This window comes from Pristis pectinata, chromosome 6 (assembly GCF_009764475.1).
Source record: "Pristis pectinata isolate sPriPec2 chromosome 6, sPriPec2.1.pri, whole genome shotgun sequence".
NCBI lineage: Eukaryota > Metazoa > Chordata > Chondrichthyes > Rhinopristiformes > Pristidae > Pristis > Pristis pectinata.
Window position 1 is genome coordinate 99929449 of NC_067410.1, and position 22556 is coordinate 99952004.

Here is a 22556-nt window from a genome sequence, read left to right on the forward strand (position 1 = left end):
CTTGAGGAACAGCACCTCATTATTCAAGTCGGCACATCAACACTGAATTCAACAGTTTCAGGTAATAATTCCACTACTCACACTGATGCCACCTCTAGCCTCATCATTTTCTTCTTTACTTGTCCCATTATATCATTCTTTTCCTTTGAATCTCGTCTCCTCATTTAATACTCCTCTGATAGCCTTCCATTCTACCTCTTTTCTGTTCTTTTCTCTGTTCCACCTATTCCCTGCAACCAAAAATGTTTTCTTATCTCCCAACTTTTCCCACTCATTATGAAATGTCATCCGCCTAAAACGCTAAGTCCAGTTTCCTTTCTCCGCAGATGCTGCTTGGCCTGCTGAACATTTCCAACACTTCCGTTTTAATTAATGAGGGAGGTCTTGCTTTCGCAACCACTTGTAGAATCTATTGCATTCCATCTAAAAGACCTCTCCAGGCTCCTGAAATAGACTGATGCATTGGAGGGGAGAGTCAAGATATAAGACAGAGAGAAAATGGGAAGAGGGGACCTTCAACAGATTAAAGACAGTGAGTTGAGTAAAGAAAAGCTAAAATTCAGGGAAGAAAGCCTGTAGTTTATTTTACTATATGGAACAAGAAATACTGTAACTGTTAAGGATAGTTTACCCCTTTGTGGGATCTGTGCAAATGATATGCAAGAGTGTAATTCCATTTGCAACTCCACAGCAAATGAAAGTATTGACTTGTCACCACCCACCCTGACAGCCTCCAATGCAACTGAACCGTGGTCACTTTTGAAGATGTAAGATCAGTCTTCCAGAGAGTGAACACGAGGAAAGCATCTGGCCCGGATGGTGTCCCTGGCCATGTCCTCAGATATTGTGTTGATCAGCTGGCAGGGGTATTTGCAGACATATTTAACCTCTCCCTGCTTCAATCTCAGGTTCCCACCTGTTTTAAGAAGACCACTATCATCCCGGCACCAAAGAAAAACAAGGTAACGTGCCTCAATGACTACTGACCAGTGGCTCTGACATCCACCATCGTGAAGTGCTTCGAAAGGCTGGTCATGGCACACATTAACTCCAGCCTCCCAGAAAACCTTGACGCACAGCAGTTCGTCTACCGCTGAAAAAGGTCTATAGCGGACGCCATCTCCCTGGCACTACGCTCATCTCTGGAGCATCTGGTCAGTAATGACACCTACGTTAGACTATTGCTTATTGACTACAGCTCTGCCTTCAATACTATAATTCCAAGCAAACTCATCTCCAAACTCCAAGACATGGGACTCAACATCTCCCACTGTAACTGGATCCTTGACTTTCTGACCAACAGACCGCAATCAGTGAAGATAGGCAGCAACACCTCCAGCACGATTATTCTCAACACTGGTGCCCCACAAAGCTGCGTCCTCAGCCCTCTACTCTACTCCACTCATGGCTGCGTGGCCAGATTCTGCTCCAACTCCATCTGCCATATCTCAAATAACAATGAGTTGGAGTACAGGAAGGACATAAAGAGCTTAGTGACATGGTGTCATGACAACAATCTTTCCCTCGATGTCAGCAAAACAAAAGAGCTGGTCATTGACTTCAGGAAAGGGGGTGGTGTACATACACCTTTCTACACCAATTGTGCTGAGGTCGAGAGGGTTGAGAGCTTCAAGTTTCTAGGAGTGAACATCACCAATAGCCTGTCCTGCTCTAACCACATAGAGGCCATGGGCAAGAAAGCTCAATACTGCCTCTACTTCCTCAGGAGGCTAAAGAAATTTGGTGTCCCCTTTGACATTCACCAATTTTTATTGATGCACCATAGAAAGCATCCTATCTGGATGCATCATGGCTTAGTATGGCAACCGCTCTGCCCGGGACCGCAAAAAACTGCAGAGAGTTGTGGACACAGCCCAGCACATCACAGAAACCAGCCTCCCCTCCATGGACTCTGTCTACACCTCTTGCTCCCTTGGTGAAGCAGCCAGCATAATTAGACTGCACCCACCCAAGTCATTCCCTCTTCTCCCCTCTCCCAGAAGAAACAAGAGCCTGAGGGCAAATACCATCAGGCTCAAGGACAAATTCTATCCCGCTGTTATAATACTGAATGGTTCCCTAGTACGATAAGATGGACTCTTGACCTCACAATCTACCTGGTTATGACCTTGCCCCTTATTGTCTACCTGCACTGCATTTCCTCAGTAGCTGTGACACTTTACTCTGTATTCTGTAATTGTTTTTACCCTGTACTACCTCAATGCACCATGTAATGAATTGATCTGTATGAACGGTATGCAAGAGAAGTTTTTCACTATACCTCAGTACAAGTGACAATAATAAACCAATACCAATACCATTACTGCAGATGGCAAGACTTAGATAACACTGAGACATGACAAAAGCACCAGACAAAAACTATCACCAATAAGAGAGTCTAACCACCTAAACCTCTAACCATCTAAGTCGCCCACTATCAACATCCTGGGGAGTCACCCTTGACAAAAGCCAAGGTGGACAACCTACTTAAGTACTGTGGCTATTAGAACAGGTCAGGGGTATCCTACAGTGAGTGATTTACTTCCTGACACCCCAACGCCTCTCTAACATTTAGAAAGCACAGGACAGGAGTGTGATGGATTTCTTCTACTTGCTGGATGACTGCAGCTCTAACACTTAAGAAGCTTAACAACATTTCCAGAACTCTCAGCTTTGTTTTCAAATATCCAGCTTCTAAAGTTTTATTTTGATTATTTTAAGTTCTTCTTTTAATAGTTAATAAAATATCTCATTTTAATGCAAAAAACATTCAGGACAAAGCAGCCTACATGATCCATAGCCCATTCACCATCCTAAATACTCATCCCTCCACCACGGGTGCACAGTGGTTGTAGTGCGTGTCACCTGAGGCCAGATGATGGGTCTTAACCCGAAACATCAATTGTCCACTTCCCTCTATAGATGCTGCCTGACTCACTGATTTCCAACAGCAGTTTGTTTTTTGCATTAAAATTAGTTACTTTATTAACTATTAAAAAAGAACTTAAAATAATCAAAATAAAACTTTAGAAGCTGGATATTTGAGAACAAAGCTGAGAGTTCTGGAAATACTCAGCTGGTCAAGGAGTGTCCGTTGAGTGAGAAACAAGGTTAATATTTCAGGTCAATGACCTTCCCCTGTACTTATCTCCTCACAGTTTGTTTTAATTGTTTAGTGCATGCGAATGTGAGCAGCAAGGCTATTTACTGCCAACCCTAATGGCATCTACAGCTGAGAGTCTTGCTGTCATTTCAAACAGTAGTTAAGAGTCAACCATGTCAGGATCAAGAGTCACATAAAGACCAGACTGACTAAGGAAGACAGGTTTCCTTCCCTAAAGAATATTGTGAACCTGATTGTGTTTTTGTCCAACATTTTACATTAACCATTACTGATGCCAGCTTTTTGGTCCAGAGTTATGGAATTTAAATTATCCACAATTCACTATTGATTTAAAAAAAACAAACACCTGCATACTATGTGAGCAAATTAACCACCATGCTACCATACCTTTTACCTACTGTTTATACTCCTACGTGTTTTCAGTACTTTATGTTGTCAGTAATTTAAAAGAAGCATTTGCACAAAATTTACCTGTTCTTTCCAGAATTTTGTAAGGATGTGTACATGTCAAAATGTAAAATTAAGTGCTATTATTTTACACTTCCCTGTGTAACAAATACCCCTGCTTAAAATAAAATACCAATTTTTGGTTTAGTTTTAATGTTATTTCTTGCTGTATGTACAGCAGTAAATAGTTAATGTATCTGGAAGTATTTAGGTTAGCCAGATTAGAATAGAAGGAAATCTCTGAATCTGTTGTGGCTTTTTGAATTGTTTGTTATTCACAATGAGACTATGCTTGTTAAGCAGGCCAGCTAAACAAAGCGGTCACAGAACCCCATGCAACTTCATAAGACACGGTTGGCCAGTCCCAGGCCAGTAAATGTAAATGAAGGAAAATGTGCCAGAGCTGTCACAAGGAGGAGGGAAGATTAAGTACAGACAGTGAAAGAAAGTCGGTACCAAGGTTGAATCAAACCCAGCATAAATCTAAGCAGTATCAAACTGGATCAAAAGAACACTAATAAAAGACAAAACAAGAACAGGTTAGCCATTCCTCATTATAATAACCACTTAATTTTTTAAAAAGTGACTTATATTGCTATGTGTAGCACCACATAATATACTGTATGATCTTGGCAATGGCCACATCATCAAAACTAAAAGAAGCAATTCAGTAACTCATCTTGAATGCACTGAGCTGTAGGAGATGGATTTTCCGAAACAAAATGACAATGCCAAGTCACCTGTCTATCCTTAGATCACACTGGCAGAACCATGCTATTTCACAAATAAACAAGTGCAGTCATTTCCACAGGTAATGGTACTTTCTTAGTTCATTTCAAGACTGGTTCTTTTAATGAAAAGCTCTTTCTAGGTTGAAAGAAATTAAAAACAATCTTCATGCCACATTAAACCAGTCATGGATAATATTCTGCCTGTGAATGGTGCGGGCATTCATGCAATGAACACTTACTGCCATCCTTAAGAAATAATTGTTGAGCAACCCTATTTGGGAAAAAGCTACGTGAGGGAGCTGAAGATGGATTCACACGGGAGGCTGGAAATTGCTAAACAACAGATGGATTGAATTGTTACTAAATGAACATAAAAAATGACCAGATGCAATTAAAAATCATTATGGAACCATCAGGACTGGAATGATTTGCTGATTAATGGCAGGGTCCCATTTATCCCCAAATTTCCAAGATTTGTTTAAATTTTGTTTTTATTTCGGACATTGACTAGAGATGAAGAACAGATGATCAGTGGTTGAAAATTTCCACACATAGCAGTGCTTCATTATGACGTGACTGTTACCCAGTTCTATTATATTGGCAGCTTATTGGACCTACGGAAGAACTCACTAGAAACAGGCTTCATTCCATGATTTGTAATGGAGGTCCATACTCCAGAAATCTTCAGTGAGTAACTCTGTTTATCTCTTCACGAATGCCATCTGACTTGCTGAGTTTCCATCATTTTCTGCTTTTACTTTATTTTAGCACCTGCGGTATTTTGCATCTGAAATGTGGCGTTTCTCAAGGCAAACAGTGAAAGCTGTGAAGTGACCCAGGAATCAAGCCCTCTTTCTTGAACATATGCTCTTGGCTTGTCTTGCTCTTTGCGACACACCATAATTGATCACTGAGGTTAATTGAAACAGCTCTCAATATAAGGTGGAAAAGAATGAGCCCATTATTTTCAGATAATGAATTTTGTGTTTGAACACCACCATTAAATTGACTTGTGATTTGTTTCTGCCACAAAGTTCATCCGTTACATTGGTCAAAGTTGGTTTTGCTGTAAACACTGCGTCTTAACACTAATAGAAGTTGGAAAACAAAAGGCTTCCTGTCAAACACAGAACAGCAAAAGGTTAAAATGAATGCAGTGCAGATAATTGAAGAGCTGCTCATAAATCCAGGTCCATCCACATAACCATCTAATAAGTAATATTTCTTAAAGGGCAGATGTCAGCATAGTAAAGAATTATAAATAAAAATGATGAATCATGTGATTCCCCCTGCAGAGGGTCATCACCACTGGGGAACCCAAAAGGTTTTCTAAATTTTGCAAACAGGACACTATGGAGAAAGTGATAAGGTCAAACATAAGAGTGGATGGAAACAGCATGACATTCGCCACAGTCAAGCTCAATAATGCTCAGAACCATTTCATGCATCAGTGTTCCATTCCACTTCCAGCACAAGCCAGCTTGGCAGCACTGCGGGACAACATGCAATGGAGTGCATACAGGACACAGAGAAAGTGGACGTGCTTAGCAATTTGAAAGAGAGAGAAAGAGAGACAGAAAGACATGCATTCATGAAGCACCTTATTCAACTCTTTTCAGGATGTCATTAAAGGCTTTAAAAACAATTAACTCCTCCTTGAAATGTAGCCAGTAATATAAAGAGGCAAGAAAAGGGAAAGGCTGCAATTTTAGTGGAATTAATGGTATGTGAGGTATTTTAGACTTAATCTGGATTATAAAAACAGAAAATGCTGGAAGCACTCAGCAGGTCAGGCAGTATCTCTGGAAAGTGAAAAAGAGTTAACATTTCAGGTCAAAGGGAAGATAGCTTTGTTAACAGCTTATCACCACAGCAATCCTGACCTCACCATATCAGTGGTTATCCCATCCCTGCCTTCCTCAACTAAAAGCTTGTTTTCTCTCTTCCTCAGTTCTGATAAAGGATGTCGGACCTAAAAGTTTAACTCTGTTTCTCTTTGTGCAGATGCTGCCTGACCTGCTGAGTACTTCCAATATTTCTTGGTTTTGTTTCAGAATTCCAGCATCTGCAATTTCTTTGAATTTCATTTACCGGTCAATGTTTTTTCATTACCAATTGAACTGGGGTGGTTGGTATGCTGGGTTTTTGCCCATTTAGAAAATCAACTGAGATCGCAACATGTCTTTATAGAGCAAAAGATACAGAAGAAACTTGATAACTGTGGAATACTTGATGTTATCTAACCGGACATAATGGGGCATTTGGCAAAGCCTATAGATGGTGATGTTGCTCTGATCCTTAGAGAAAAATGATACTCCTGTAGCTATGAAAAAAAGGATATTGCATAAAAACAAAACCTTAATAAAGGAAGGAATACCGAATGAAAAATGGAAGCAAAGTGCTCCTAAAAAGGATGATGAATGCAGCATAGGAGCAGAGAACATTTTCATAATTGCAAAGACAAAACTCCATAAAAAGAGAAGCAATGTGGAATGTTGTATAAGGAGTGACGAATAGTGACTAAAAGGTGGGATATTGAATGAGAGTTGGTATCTAACCTGGAGGCTTCAGTAATTTTTGCAAAAATTACTTATCAATTCCCCTGGGTGCCTTTGTCAAGGTTCATCCTGAGTAGCCGTGTTGCCAAGGACTCTCTGATCTACAGGCTGTACCCAAGGATCCCATACTGAGACAGACATCAAGTGCTACTGGAAGATCATCAACTCAATGAAAGACACACTTTGGTCTGCCCGAAACTTGTTGGTCTTCCAGTACAATGCCGCGTCAAAAGCTCTGGTTTGCACAACGGCGTATAAGAACTTTGGCTGCTGCTGAACATGATTATACAATGGGTACAACACACTGAGCTTGTATTTCTCTTGTCCAACTTGGTTTTGCATTAACTCTGCACTAAATTTGTATTTTGTATATACCGTTTTTTTGCACTATTAGTACTTGCACTATTTTTTTTTGATTTTTTGATTTTTGTTTGTGTTTATTGTATGTCTTCTGTTCTATGTATGCCCTCTGTTGTGTGAGTCTGGGGGAAACGACATTTTGTTCCGCCATGTGTCTTTATAGCATGGATGAATGACAATAAAGTAACTTGAACTTAAACAATGAGATGTCTGTCAGGTAATGCTGCTGACTGGCATATTCCAGGCTACAGGAGAAAATGCTAAGGGATGCACTCAAGCTTGAGGCAGCCAATGCAAAGGCTTTGTGGGGAAGTACTGCGGTCTAAGGTCTTTCTGCAACTGGACTGGGTCCTGTATAAGAACTTCTTAAACACTTAACATTTTGTATTGGCCATACGGGTCCACATAGATGGCAATGGTGCTCTGTACACAGAAGGTGCTCACACCATAAATATATAGAACCAAAAACACTATGAATGTGTAGACCAAATGACTATAAATTAAAGAAGGCCATGCACTGTTTTTGTATTTCATTTTGAAATAAAAAGATATTTTGAGGGGACATTCAGCTCACTGCGGGTGGAAAGGATAGTCCTCTCCACCTCACTGGAGCTCCAAGCATAGAACCATAGAACACTACAGCACAGAAAACAGGCCATTCAGCCCTTCTAGTCTGTGCCGAAACTTAATTCCGCTAGTCCCATTTACCTGCACCCAGTCCATAACCCTCCAGATGTCTCCTGTCCACGTATCTATCCAATTTATACTTAAAACTTAAGAGTGAGCCCGCATTTACCACATCAGATGGCAGCTCCACTTGCACCAAGTTTGTGTCTGGTACTTCAGAGAACCAACTACTAACGAGCAAAGCCTCCCATGGATGGAGTTAAAAGAAAGCTTGGAGAAAAAGGTGGGTATGGTGAAGATTTTCAAAATAGGAGGAGGGTGTATGGTTTGGGGAGAGTTTGGACGTGCAGAGGCGAAAGCAATTGAAACAACTACCATCAATGGTGAATGGAAGCAGGGACTGATAGGATGGTGGAAACACGATGCTAAAAAATGTGGGACGGAAGTTACTCTGGATCAGCTTTCAAAAGTCGGCTGCAGGTGAGCACCCAGTGTGGAGGGGGGCGGTCAGTCAGGAGTCCTCTTGGTCAATCTGCTACCGGGGCTGGCCAAGGTGGCCATTACAGGCCCAGGCAGTGGGTCATCGAGGACACGTCAGAGCCTGGGTGTTCCTGGAGAGAGAGCACACAGAGTCCACTAGCTCTTTGCAGGTCTTCTGGGACTGGTGGATGCCGCAGGGGCTGGAGTGCATTCTGGACGAGGATGGCAATGTTTTCATTTGATGCTTTAATTTGATGTATATTTGTAAAAACTGAATTGAGTAAAAAGGCAAGTCATTCATATGCAGTCATTCAGGGAAGAGAACAACGAAGATCTGGCAGGGAAGGTGACAGATGAGCAGGACAGGACTTGGACATTGTTTTTATGACAAGATGAAGGTGATGGCGAGTGACTGGAGAAAAGGAAGCTGAGGAAAAACATCAAGTGCAAAGTGACAAGAGGATGGATCATGGGAGGAATTGATGAGAAAGGGGCAGAAGCAGGCACGATTAACACTGGAGAAAATACGCAGAGCTATGAAAATTGACGGGATACTATGATAAATGTCAGATCACTACAGGCAGGTAGGCCCAAACCACCCCCACTACCTCATTCTCTCTCTCCATCACAGTAATCCCAATGTCTACAAGGTCTGGAGGAGACCACTTATAGGGTATTGCTCACCACTGGAGAAATACTGTAATTGGTGTTTAACGTAACCAAATCTGGTCAGTGCTGAGTTAAGCATGTACAAATCTGCACCGATTTCATCGCTTGTCCCATTAAGGTGCAATTAATGTTATTATGATCAAAGCTCTTTATAAACACAGAAAATACTTTAGAAAATTGAGGATTATAAAAAAGATCCAATACTTTCAGGGTTAGCAAAATCCAAATACTTCCAGGCAAAACGAACAGCAGGAAAGGAGGTGGGAAAGCTGCATGAAAAGGGAAGAGAATGTGAATAAGAGAGGGGTTTGCTGGATAAAAGTAGGGATGAATGCTGCATATAAGAGTAGAGGGAAACTGCATAAAAGGACAATGGAATGCTATATATAAGTAGAGAGAAATGCAGTGTGAAAAGGCAGGGGAATGCTATGTAAAGAGAAAGAAAAAGTCTGCATAAAGGGAGAGGGGAATACTACATAAGGAAGAGAGGAAATAGTGCCTAAAGTAGGAGGGAATGCTGCATAAAGGGAGAAGGAACGGTGCACAAGGAGGCAGGGAATGCTGCATAAAGGGAGAGGGAATGGTGCATAAAGGGAGAAGGAATGGTGCATAAAGGGAGAGGGAACAGTGCACAAGGAGGCAGGGAATGGTGCACAAGGAGGCAGGGAATGGTGCACAAGGAGGCAGGGAATGGTGCATAAAGGGAGAGGGAATGGTGCACAAGGAGGCAGGGAATGGTGCACAAGGAGGCAGGGAATGGTGCATAAATGGGAGAGGGGGATACTCTCTAAACGGGTGTGGTTTGGATAGAGAATGCTTTATAAAAGGGAAGCTCAATGTTGTCTAAAAAGAGAGGAATTTTAGATAAAGGAGGGGAATGCTGCATAGAAGGCAAGGGGAATGTTATGTGAAAGGAGTGGGGATTACTGTAAAGGGGACAGGGAATGCCATGTTAAGGGGAAGGAGCTGCTGCTGCAAAAATTCAAAATGCTGCATAAAAGGAGAATGAATGGTGTTTAAAAGGGGAGAGGGAATACTACATGAATGGGAAGGGGAATCCTACATGAAACTGAGGAGAATGTTGCACAAGGGTATGGAATGTTTCATAAAAGGAGTTAGGAGAATTTAAGAATGCTGCATAAAGTACACGTAAATGTGACATAAATGGTAAGGGAAATGCTGCATAAACGGAGAGTGAATGCTTCACAAAAAGAGTGCTGCATAAAAGGGAGAAAGAAATGCTGCTTCAAAGGAGAGAGGAAGGCTGCATGAACAAAATGGAAATACTATGGGAATGCAAAAGGGAATGTTGCAATAAAAGGAGATGGGAATGCTGCTTAAAAGGGAAGTACAGACTGATTAAGACAGAGGGTTGAGTGGTGCCTAAGAGGGAGGGGGCATACTACATAAAAGATGTCACTATCACAATGGAAAGGGATGCTGCATAAAGGAGAGGGGAATGCTGCATGAAACGGTAGTTGATTGCTGCATATAAATAATGATCATGTTGCATAAAAGGAGATGGCAAGGCTGCTAACGATGGGGAGTTGAATGCTGCCTAAAGGGGGGAGGTTATTGCTGCATGTTTTATTAAAAATGTACTGTTTGTCTTTTTTTTAAACAGTAGTATTTGCAACTTGAAACTAGTCTCTGTGAATAGAACAAAGAACAGTACAGCACAGGAATAGGCCCTTTGGCCCATGATACTGAACTAATTAAACTAGTAGTTAAACGCCCAACTAAACTAACCCATTCTGCCTACACCATGTCCATATTCCTCCATTCTTCGCATATTCATGTGCCTACCTAAGAGCCTCTTAAACGCCTTTATCGTATTTGCCTCCACTATCACCCCTTGCAACGCATTCCAGGCACCTACCACTCTCTGTGTGAAAAAGCATGCCCTGCGCACATCCTTTGAACTTGCCCCTTCTCACCTTAAATGCATGTCCTCTAGTATTAGACGTTTTGACTTTGGGAGGCTGTCTACTCTTTCTATGCTTCTCATAATGTTGTAACCCTTATCAGGTCTCCCCTCAGCTTCCGCCGCTGCACAGAAAACACCCCAAGTTTGTCCAACCTCTCCTTGTAGCACATGCCCTCTAATCCAGACAGCATCCTAGAATAGCAACATCATCTCTAGTTCCAAGCTGATATCATAATCTGTATTTCACACTTCAGGTTTTCTTTATTAATCCATTGATTCCATTACAATCTAACACAAATTCTTTGCAGTGTTAAATTTAACTGTGTTTGTTAAAAGGATCATTTATAATTAAAATGAGATAACTTTCACTGACGTAGTTTCCTTTTGCTACAGTTGACTGTCAATGATAAGCTCTGGAACCCCATACCAAACAATTTCCATTTTAGCTCACAGGTGCCAAAGCAAATTGTAATACCCAAGTTATCACCTCAGCTGAGAATAAAACAGTGCAGAGAGAAAATATGTTGCTATGTTAATCTTAGTAGTAGAGAAGACCCCCGAGAAGTCTGACAATTAAAACTGCTATTGATAAGGATTCCAGTATCTGCAGAATCTCTTGTGTTTCGATAAGGCTGATTGATCAATTGGATCGAGACCATAAGTACCAACAAGGATGGAATACAACTGATATTTCTATCAAGCACCTCTGGCCTCATCTGTGGCAAAATCTGCAAGGGTCCTCCATTGGCCTCATCGGTCATGTCAGAATCTATAGAGCTGGAATATGAGCCTCTCAATCCTGAGGACAGGCCAAGAAGAAGAGGAGATAGGTCTGACTGTAGAATAACAGATTTCTTCCTCTCAAGGATATGAGTGAAGCAAGTAGGGTTTTGCTGCAATGCAGCTGTTTTGTGCTTACTGTTTTGTGCTTGACAGGCTTTTTTTTAGTAATTCCCAACTTTATTTAATTGCTTGAATTTAAGTTCCCCAGCTTCCATGGTGGAAATTAAAATGAACTCAGGTTTCTGCATCAATGAACCAGAACTCTGGCTGTTAGTCCAGTTACTTAACCACTGCCCTAATATTTAGAAAGATGACTTCTGTGATTCAGGTTTCAGTCAGGACGAGCCATTACTGGAGAGCTAATAGATGGAATGAATATACCCTACAGTCAATGAAGAAAAAAATCATATTTCTGCAGAGGGGGCTGACTTGCAAGTGACATAAGAACATAAGAAATAGAAACAGGAGTAAGCCAATCTGCTTCTCCTGCCTGCTCTGCCATTTATTAAGATCTTTCACCTCATTTCCTTTCTCTTGTGCTAACCCCATAATCCTTATTTCCCCCCAACATCCAAGAAACAAGCAATATCTGTCTTGAATATACTCAAAAACTAAGCTTCCACAGCCCTCTCAGGTAGATTCATTATCATCTACCTTGTCAAGCCCCACAAGAATAAAGGCCATATTTTGTGGTTGGCGTTGCTCCCTGCATTTCTCTGGAGTTGGTGTGTAATGAAGGTCATGACCTTTTGTATCTCCCAATGAATGGAATCCACTGCTTATTCCTACTTTTTGTCCATCCACCCAATCCTCAGTCAGGGTAGTACATTACCCCCAATCTCACATGTTCATGCCCTTGTTCCATGACCTTTTGTGTGGCACTTTCTCAAAAGGCTCTGAAAGTCCAAATAAACCATATCCACTGGTTCCCCTTACCTATTATGCTTGTTACAAATTCAAAAAATCTGGTGAGATTAGTCAATTTTATCAGTGTGAACAAAAGTAAAAGAAAGATAATTACCACTGGCCAAGGAAAAATACTGGCCAGGATATTGGGGAGAACTCTTTTGCTATTCTTCATAGAGTACTGTGGAATATCTTCTGCCTCCTGGGATGGCAGGTGAGATTAATGACTCATCCAAAAGTTGGTTATTGTGCTAATGAGCATCAAAACTCTTAACAATGTAGCTCTGTGTCATCTGATAGGCAGAATCTGTTTTATATAATGGTGCTAAACTTCAATGGACTAAAATAGGATTAATTTACTACAAGGAGGTTTGCTGTTTTTCGGACAAATAATACACCATTTTGTAGACCAACATTAAAAAAAAACTTTTGAGGGTATCGATCGCATTTCAAATGTCAATATATTATATAAAGCAACAATGAATCATAATTGAACATGATTCAAAAACATAAACACAAAGAGAAATAAAGCTAATCATTTCCTACTTGTATTTCTGACATTGAGAAAACCTGGCATCTTCCCAAGTAAGGAACCAAAGGAGATGGCAATCTGGAGAAACTTCCTACAATAGTTATTAGGCTGTAATCGACCTTCACTTGCACCTATTTAGAGCAGTTCTGTGCAGAGCAGCTGTGTAGCAATCTTAAAAGGAGAGGCCAAGTTTGCAGTTAACATAACAGTTCTCCCAGAGCCAAAAGGCAAATGCAATGGCAGAGGAACTGTGCAACTGTTGTATAATAATTCTGCTTGCAGTTATTGTTCTTATCCTGTTTATGCTTTTATGGAATTAAAAATACTTACCAATTTTAATAAAATTAGGCACTGTATGTAATCAATGTGCCCAAAGCTTCAGAAGTACAGTGATTTGGTGCAGGAAACTACAGACAATCAAAAGATACATTTATTCCATTGGTGGAGGCACTAAGGGAGATTAAGGAACTTCACTGCTTGAACAGTCTTGGTACGAGTTATGTCACCTCCTCCCTCTGCTTCAAATCTCATAATTGCCCCTGCTGTCGCCAACAATTCCTTACATAACTCTGTTTCTGACATCACTGTCTTCAAGCATATCTCTCATTATATTCTTACTTAATCTCCTTATTGAACTCATATGCCAGCAAACCAGCAGTCAATGCTCATCAATCCTACAATCTAACATGTAAAAGAAAGACTTGTTTTAATATAGCATCTTTCAAAACCCCAACAGGATTTATAGCCAATGAAATGTTCCAATGTGAAGTTGCTATTGTACATTTAATGTGTCACACAAGCAGTTCCTGAGCTACACTGGCACTTGAAATTTGTATTTATAAACCAGCTAAATTACAAGTGGAGCAACAATCTGCTGGAGGAACTCAGTGGGCCAAGCAGCATCTGGGGGACAAAAGGAATTGTCGACGTTTTGGGTCAAAACCCTGCATCAGGACATTCCTTTCCAACCGCTGAGTCCTGTCAGCAGATTGTTTGTTGCTTCAGATTCCAGCATCTGCAGTCTCTTGTGTCTCCAAGTTACAAGTGGGCTTTTTTAATGAAATGAGGAGTTATGGAGATCACCACGGATAGATTGGCTGCAAATTTCCTCCTTGTTTCCAAAGCAGCCATGGCACAAAAGCTGTAGTTTGATTTCTCTGATGAAATTTGCCTATAAAGAGGATTGCACCCAGGATCTCACAAATTTCCTTGATTATTGGTGTGTTCCAGAGTTCCTTCTGCCAAACCATACACTGCTACTTATCCGAGCTCTGATCCTTTGGCCACAGAAGATGAACCTCCTACAATTTCACTCATTCTCAGACCAGTAAACCAATGCCCAGAGACTTTGGATGTTATAAGATAATTTATCTCACCTTATTGAAATGTATTTGCTTTATGCACATTTTAAGTTTCAGCACATATTCATGGAATTCCTGAGAAACTTTTGTTGGCAATGAATTGCGATTTGCCTGATCAAGTTTGGACCCAATTTCCATAAAGAATTAAGGAATTTAGCATAAAGGGACACTGTTGTGATCAAAAGTAAGACATTTGGAGCACAGAATGTTGTTTTCATTGAGATGGTTGTGAGGCAGTGGAATCAATGGTTTGAGTTAATGGTTGAAAGTGACCACACCAACTTTAAAGAAAGGGTAAGATGTTTGTTTAAAGTGTGACAATGGAAACAAGTGGTCACCCCCTCACATGGAGTTCAACTGACAGCATAGACCAGTTAGTCTGAATATTTTCTTTCTAGGTTGTAGTTTCCAGTGCTTAGAGAAACAGCAATAAGAGGCAACTTTTTATTTCTAATCACAAGAAGAATTTGAAGTGGAAGTTAGATAAAATTTATTTGCACAAGGGATGATTAGAACTTGGAGAGTCCTGTCATAACTAATTACTTTTAAAGGGAGCCCTTTATTTTGTTTCAAAAATGGGAAACAAACATTCCTGGGAAGCAAGGAGGTGAATGGTATTAGAATAAAAGGCTTCATTGCCGGTCTAATGATCTAAATGGCCTAGTTCTGATTCTATGATCACTAAACAACTTTTCTTTTAATGTTCTCCAATGTCTTTGCATTGAAAGTTGGTAATGCTGCACTAACAATGCTGCATCGATTAGCCCTATATAAACCCAATGGCCTTTATTACAAAGACATCCAGGGTGAATGGCAGTGACAACAGACAAACAACTATCTCCCTCCAGAGTTCAGATTCAATAATACATTCAAGTTTTGTTCTCATTGTCCATTGTGTCACATAGAATATAATGAGATTATTATTTGTTTACAGTCACTCCTCCCACCTATCACTTTCTCCAAATAGTGTTCTAACACAATTAAGAAGGATTATGCTTTGTTTCCCTCAGTTTTCATAACATATTGCAAACTTGGCACTGACTGCAGATATGTCTCTGGATGGCCCTACAGAGCGACTATCAGTGATCAGAACAGATCTGATCAGGATGTTCAAGGAGAGCGCATACCTTTCCAGTAGCAAATCTCTTTAATTACATGGGATCAGAGTGCGGAGGCAGAGCTCTTGTGCTTGGAACATGCTTGGCATTGTTCAACATCAGTGGAAACTTCAGGCCACTTGAGATTGTCAAGAGAGAAATTCTTGGCTGTTCTTGATAAGGCTTTGTGCCCAAAGATGACTTTCAAGTTGAGTAGTTGCCCACTAGAGGTGCTCAAATGGATGGTAGGTTTCTCCATGCTTAAAATGATTGCTCTAACTCCATATATTCAACATGGCAAACCTGGCAGAGTAGTTGTTTGATTGCCTACTTAACATCAGTCTTCTGTTGTATGGCTGGCTTGGAGCAACAATAAGTCCAGTTTATGATTAGTTAATTGTCTAATGCCTTTGAGGAAAGGGAGTACATCTCAGCCACATCACCATCAAATTTGTGTACAGGGTACAGTGTTGCAATGGGGTCCACAGTTTAATCAACCACATACTCCAGAACTCCTATTGACATTAATTATGTCAGTGGCATTGTGAAATTTAGAAAGTCTGCTCCCTGAAACTTCAGAAAAATTATGTTGATTAGTTCCTAAAAGTTTTCAGAACTAATGGACTGACTCATTCAGGATTTGCCTAATCTGAAAAAGGCTGAGTTGGTTACTGACCTGATGCGAAGCCATGTCAACATTTGAGTGGTTCCCCCGCCGAACACCCAGACGGTGAAGAACACGATCATCAGGGTGGTGGTGAACATCATCTGCTTGGGTTTGGAGTCGGTGTCTCGGATTGCCAGGGCAAATGCAATGGCACCACGCAAGCCTGAGAACAAAGGGGGTGCAATTATGATGTTAAAGCACAGATGTAAGTACAGACAAGGACAGCAGTAGCCAATCAGCTTTGTTATCAGCAGAAATACACACTGAAGCTTCAAATCCTTGTTAGGCAAAATAGATGCAGCCAACACATGCCCAAACTGGAATTCACTCTTTTGTTTTTCCTGCTCAAGCAACAGTGGACATGTGTTGTCTAGTAATCGAAATTCCTGATTGTTCAATTGTAACAATATGCAGTGAGTTGAACTGCAAACCAGAAATAGACCACATTTGCATGAATTCAGAACATTTCTGACAAATGACCTCAATTTCCCTTCAAATTAATCACACGTCACAAGATAGAACACTACCCCTTGGTGCATCTTAACAATCTAATAAGGTACTTGGGAGATCAGCATCCATTCCTGAAATCTCAGAAACAAAGGTTGGTGTTGATTGCTGTTGTGCATTACTTCGGAGTCATCGTAGGGTAGTGGTGCGAGGGGTGGGAAGAGATGATTGGGTTAGGGAAGGGTATGTCAAATCCGATTATGATAGGAAATTCACCAGGTAGTGTTCTGAGTGCTTCCCCGAGTAGAAAGAACAGTCGCTCTAAGCTCAAGGTTGGGTTGGCAGAAAGCTTGCTGGTAGACAGCTTATTAATGAAAGATGCACTCAAGGGGATTGTTGTAGCGGATGGGAACATACCCTATTCTTAGTATGCCAATGTTATTTTGCATTTATTCATGGCAGTTAGATTAAAGTGCAGTTGCAGATATTTCAAGAAAAATAAAACCTGTGTTTTCCAAAAAAACTTAGCTTCAAAAGGGACAAGTACTCACTTTCCCTTTGTGTGAATTAGTACTTGGCACTTGAAAGGTTTGAACTAAGTAACATGTCCAGTCAGGGAGTGCAAAATCTGATGAGCCAGCAGACAGGGTTAGGTCTCTGCAGTGTGTTCTTGTCTGAGCCAGACAGTTCCTGGTTCTAGTCTCAATTCAGAGACTCATCCACAATAGTCATGACTGACACTCCGGTGGTGCACTGAGGGAGCATGGACAAGTTGGGCCGAAGGGTCTGTTTCTGTGCTGTATTACTCTGTGACTCTATGACTCATAGAGTGCAATGGCATGGAAACAGGCCCTTCAGCCCATTGAGCCGTGCCAACCTTCAATCACCCATTCATGCTAATCCTACACTATTCCTATTTTATTTACCCCATGTTGTTGGAGGTGCTACCTTTCAGGTGAGGTAATAAATTGAGTCCTTTTTTGTAGTCTTGGCTTGATGTAAAAGATGTCATAACACTATTTTGAGAAAGGGCAGGAGTTATCTCCAGAGTCCTAGTCAATAATTATCCTCCAACAAACAATAGTGGAACTGATTTTTGGGTCACTATCATATTGCAATTTCTGTGAGGTTGTTCTGTCCAAACTTGCTGTAATTTATTTCAAATGATTACACTCCAAAAGTATATTATTGGATATATTGGGATGTCTCAAGGTTATGGAAGGCACAATAGAAATCTGGTCCTTTATTTTTCTTTGTCATAAAGGGCTGCAGTGCATCAACAAGGGCAGGTTCTTGTGGTTGTTTTGCATTTACTCAGAACCTCCAAAGTATATTAGAAATAGAGACACTTTTATCTTGGGTGGGGATGGGGTGGGCTGAAAGATCACAAGATCACAAGACAAGGGAGCAGAAGTAGGCCATTCGGCCCATCGAATCTGCTCCAAAGAAAAGGAAAAAAGAAAAAGAAATGAGAAATTGGGGGGGGGGGGGGCGGGGGCAAAAAACAAACCTAACCCCAATTTCCAGCCTTATCCCCATATCCCTTGATACCCCGAATATTTAGATATCTATCTATCGCTTCCTTAAACGCCTCCAATGATCTGGCCTCCACTGCTGTACGTGGCAAGGAATTCCACAAATTCACCACCCTCTGGCTAATGAAAATTTCTCCTCATCTCTATTTTAAACCTGTATCTAATTCTAAGATTGTGCCCTCTGGTCCTGGACTCACCCACCAAGGGAAACAGCTTGACCACATCTACTTAGTCCAGTCCTTTCAACATTTTAACTTCATCATTCATTGGGCCACAGCTGGGAAATGCTGAAAACAACCTCAACCCATTGCAATTCACCTACCACCGTAACAGGTCCATGGTAGATGCCATCTTCCTGGCCCTACACTCATCTCTGGAACATCTGGATAACAAAGACACCTGCATCAGACTCCTATTTATTGACTATGGCTCCACCTTCAACACCGTAATTCCAAACCATAGAACAGTACAGCACAATACAGGCCCTTCAGCCCACAATGTTGTGCTGACCTTTAAACCTTGCCTAAGACTATCTAACCCCTTCCTCCCACATATCCCCCTATTTTAAATTCCTCCATATGCTTATCTAGCAATCTCTTGAATTTGACCAATGTACCTGCCTCCACCACCACCCCAGGCAGCGCATTCCATGCCCCAACCACTCTCTGGGTAAAAAACCTCCCTCTGATATCTCCCTTGAACTTTCCATCAATTACTTTAAAGCCATGCCCTCTTGTATTGAGCACTGGTGCCCTGGGAAAGAGGCGCTGGCTGTCTACTCCATCTATTCCTCTTAATATTTTGTACACCTCTATCATGTCTCCTTTCATCCTCCTTCTCTCCAAAGAGTAAAGCCCTAGCTCCCTTAGTCTCCCCTCATAATGCATACTCTCTAAACCAGGCAGCATCCTGGTAAATCTCCTCTGCACCCTTTCCAACGCTTCCATATCCTTCTTATAAAACAAACTCATCTCCAAACTCCTAAACCTGGGACTCAGCATCCCCTCTGCAACGTGATACTTGACTTTTGACCAACAGACCGCAATCAGTAAGGATAGGCAACAACACCACCTCCACAATCATCCTCAACACCGGTGCTCCACAAGGCTGTGTCCTCAGCCCCTTACTATACTCCCTATACCCTCATGACTATGTGGTCAAATTCTGCTCTAATTCCATTTACAGATTTGCAGATGACCACCGTACTGGGCCAGATCTCAAACAATGACGAGACAGAGTACAGCAAGGAGACAGAGTACAGCAAAGAGACAGGGAGCTTAGTGGCATGGTGTCAAGACAACAACCTTACCCTCAATGTTAGCAAAACAAAGGAGGTAGTCATCGACTTTAGGAAGCTGGGTGCAGTAAACTCCCCTGTATGTTTCAATGGTGCTGAGGTGGAGATAGCTGAGATCTTCAAGTTCCTAGGTGTAAATATCACCAACGATTTGTCCTGGTCCAACCACGTGCATGATAGGGCTAAGCAAGCACACCAATGCCTCTACTTCCTCAAAAGGCTAAGGAAAATTGGCATGTACCTGATGACTCTTATCAATTTTTACAGGTGCACCATAGACAGCTTTCTATCCGATGCATCACAGCTTGGTATGGCAACTGCTCTGTCCAAGACTGCATGAAATTGCAGAGAGTTGTGTACATAGCCCAGTCCATCATGCAAACCTGCCTCCCCTTCATTGACTCCGTCTACACTTCCCGTTGTCCCAGGAAAGCAGCCAACATAATTAAGTACCCTTCCCACCCCAGTCATTCTCCCCTCTCCCAATGGGCAGAAGATACAAAAGAAAGTATGTACCACCAGACTCCAGGACAGCTTCTGTTCTGCTGTTATCAGATTCTTGAATGGACCTCTCATTTGCTAAAGATGAGTTCTTGATCTCCCAATCTACTGTGTTGTGGCCCTGTCACTTTATTTGTTTACCTGCCCTGCACTTTCTCTGTAGCTGCAACATTGTACAAGTACTGTAGGCACAGGTGCAATGAAAAACTTAAATGCAGCAGCCTCACAGGCACATGACATCAGATAAGCAGCAGATAAACAGCAGCTGATCTGCCTGGATGGCATGCAAACAGGAGTTTTTCACTGTATCTTGGTAAACATGACAATAATAAACCAATACCTATGACAAAGTAGTGGTCCTGCTGTGCAGTGTGTATGCAAAGAGAGCTGAAGCCCATTCCTCATTAAGAGCACAGGACAAGCAAAGGAATGTCCTGACTAAACTGCCACAGTAATTCCGGCTCTGTATACTGAGCTATAAGGTAAGACGATAGTTTACCAGAATAGATCCACATCTGTGGTATGGGGAATCAGACACTGACTCAGAGTCACACAGCACGGAAGCATACCCTTCAGCCCAAATGGTCCATGCTGACCAAGATTTCCATCTAAACTAGTCTCATTTGCTCTCATTTGGCCCATATCCCTCTAAACCTTTTCTATCCACATACCTGCCTAAGTTCCTGTTAAATGTTGTTAAGGTACCTGCCTCAACCACTTCCTCTGGCAGCTCATTCCATACACTGACCACTCCCTGGGTGAAAAATTTGTCCCTCAGGTTCCTATTAAATCCCTCCCTTCTCACCTTAAACCTACGCCCTCTGGTTCATGATTCCCCAACCCTGGGAAAAGGACTGTGCGCATTCACCCTATCTATGCCCCTCATAATTTTATACACCTCTAGAAGATCACCCCTCATTCTCCTACGCTCCAATGAAAGAAGTCCCAACCTGCTCAACCTCTCTCCATAACTCAGTCCTTTGAGTCCCAGCAACATCCTCATAAATCTCCTTGGCACTCTTTCCCGCTAAATGGCATCCTTCCTATAGCAGTGTGACCAAAACTGAACACAATATACCAAATGCAGCCTCACCAATATCCTGTACAAATGCAACATAACATCCCAACTTTTATACTCAGTGCCTGACTGATGAAGGCCAGGGTGCTAAAAGCCTTCTTCACCACCCTGTCTACCTGCAACACCACTTTCAGGGAACAATGTATTTGTAGTTCTAGGTCCCTCTGTTCACTGTGAAAATCTTACCTCCATTTGTCCTCCCAAACTATAACACCTCACACTTATCTGAATTAAACTCCATTTGCCATTCCACAGCCCATCACCCAGCTGATCAAGATCTTTCTGTAAATCCTGATAACCATCTTCACTGTCAATGACACCAGCTATCTTAGTGTCATCTGCAAACTTACTTACCATGCCTTGTGCATTCTCATCCAAATGTATCATTGATACAGATGACAAATAGCAATGGGCCCAGCAGTGAGCCCGGGAGAACACCACTAATCACGGACCTCCAGTACGCAAAACAACCTTCCACCATCACCCTCTGCTTCCTACCAGCATGCCAATTCTGTATCAAGTTAGCTAATTCTCCCTGGATCCCATGCGATCTAACTTTCCATAGCAACCTACCACGTGGAACCTTATAAAAGGCCTTACTGAAGTCCATACAGACTATACCTACTGCCCTGCCATTATCGACTTTCTTGGTTACTTCTTCAAAAAACTCAATTAAATTCAAGAGACATGATCTTCCACACACAAACTCCCATGCTGACTATCCTTAATCAACCCTTGTCTTTCCAAATGCTTGTTTATCTTATCCCTCAGAATCCCCTCTAGTAACTTACTTACCACATGTTAGGCTTACTGGTCTATAGTTCCCAGGTTTTTCTTTGCAGCCCTTCTTAAGTAAAGCCACAACAGTCGCCACCCTCCAGTCTTCCGGCATTTCACCATTCCCTAATGATGATGCATATATCTCAGCCAAGGCTCCAACAATTTCTTCTCTAGCTTACCACAGTGTTCTTGGATATACCTGATCAGGCCCTGGAGATTTATCTACCTTCCTACGTTTTAAGACATCTAATACCTCCTGTGCCATAATGCAGACTATCCCTGAGACCTATCTCAAGGTCTGAGGTCTTCATGTCTTTCTCTACTATAACAACAGAGGAGAAATAATCGTCGAGGACCTCGCCCATCTCCTGTGGCTCCACACAAGGATGTCCACTTTGGTCTTTGAGAAGCCCTATTCTCTCCCTAGTTACTCTTTTTCCCATAATGTACTTATAAATTCTCTTCGGATTCTCTTTAATCTTCTCTGCCAAAGCTATCTCATACCCCCTTTTTGGCCTTTGATTTCCTTCTTGAGTATACTCCTATACTCCTCCCGGGATTCACCTGATCCCAGCTGCCAATACCTGACCCATGCCTCCTTCTTTCCTGAACAGAGCCTCAATATTCCTCGTCATCCAGGGTTCTGTAC

The 22556-nt window shown here is 41.7% G+C and overlaps 1 protein-coding gene across 1 annotated transcript in view; it reads right to left on the reverse strand.

The window, feature by feature from the left end:
• The window catches only part of LOC127572097 (sodium/hydrogen exchanger 9-like), a 363415-nt gene that overhangs the window by 121480 nt on the left and 219379 nt on the right, over positions 1 to 22556 (reverse strand). Inside the window, exon 12 of the mRNA XM_052018976.1 lies at positions 16279 to 16432. Coding sequence (XP_051874936.1) covers positions 16279 to 16432 — 154 coding nt within the window. The remainder of the gene's footprint in view (positions 1 to 16278; positions 16433 to 22556) is intronic.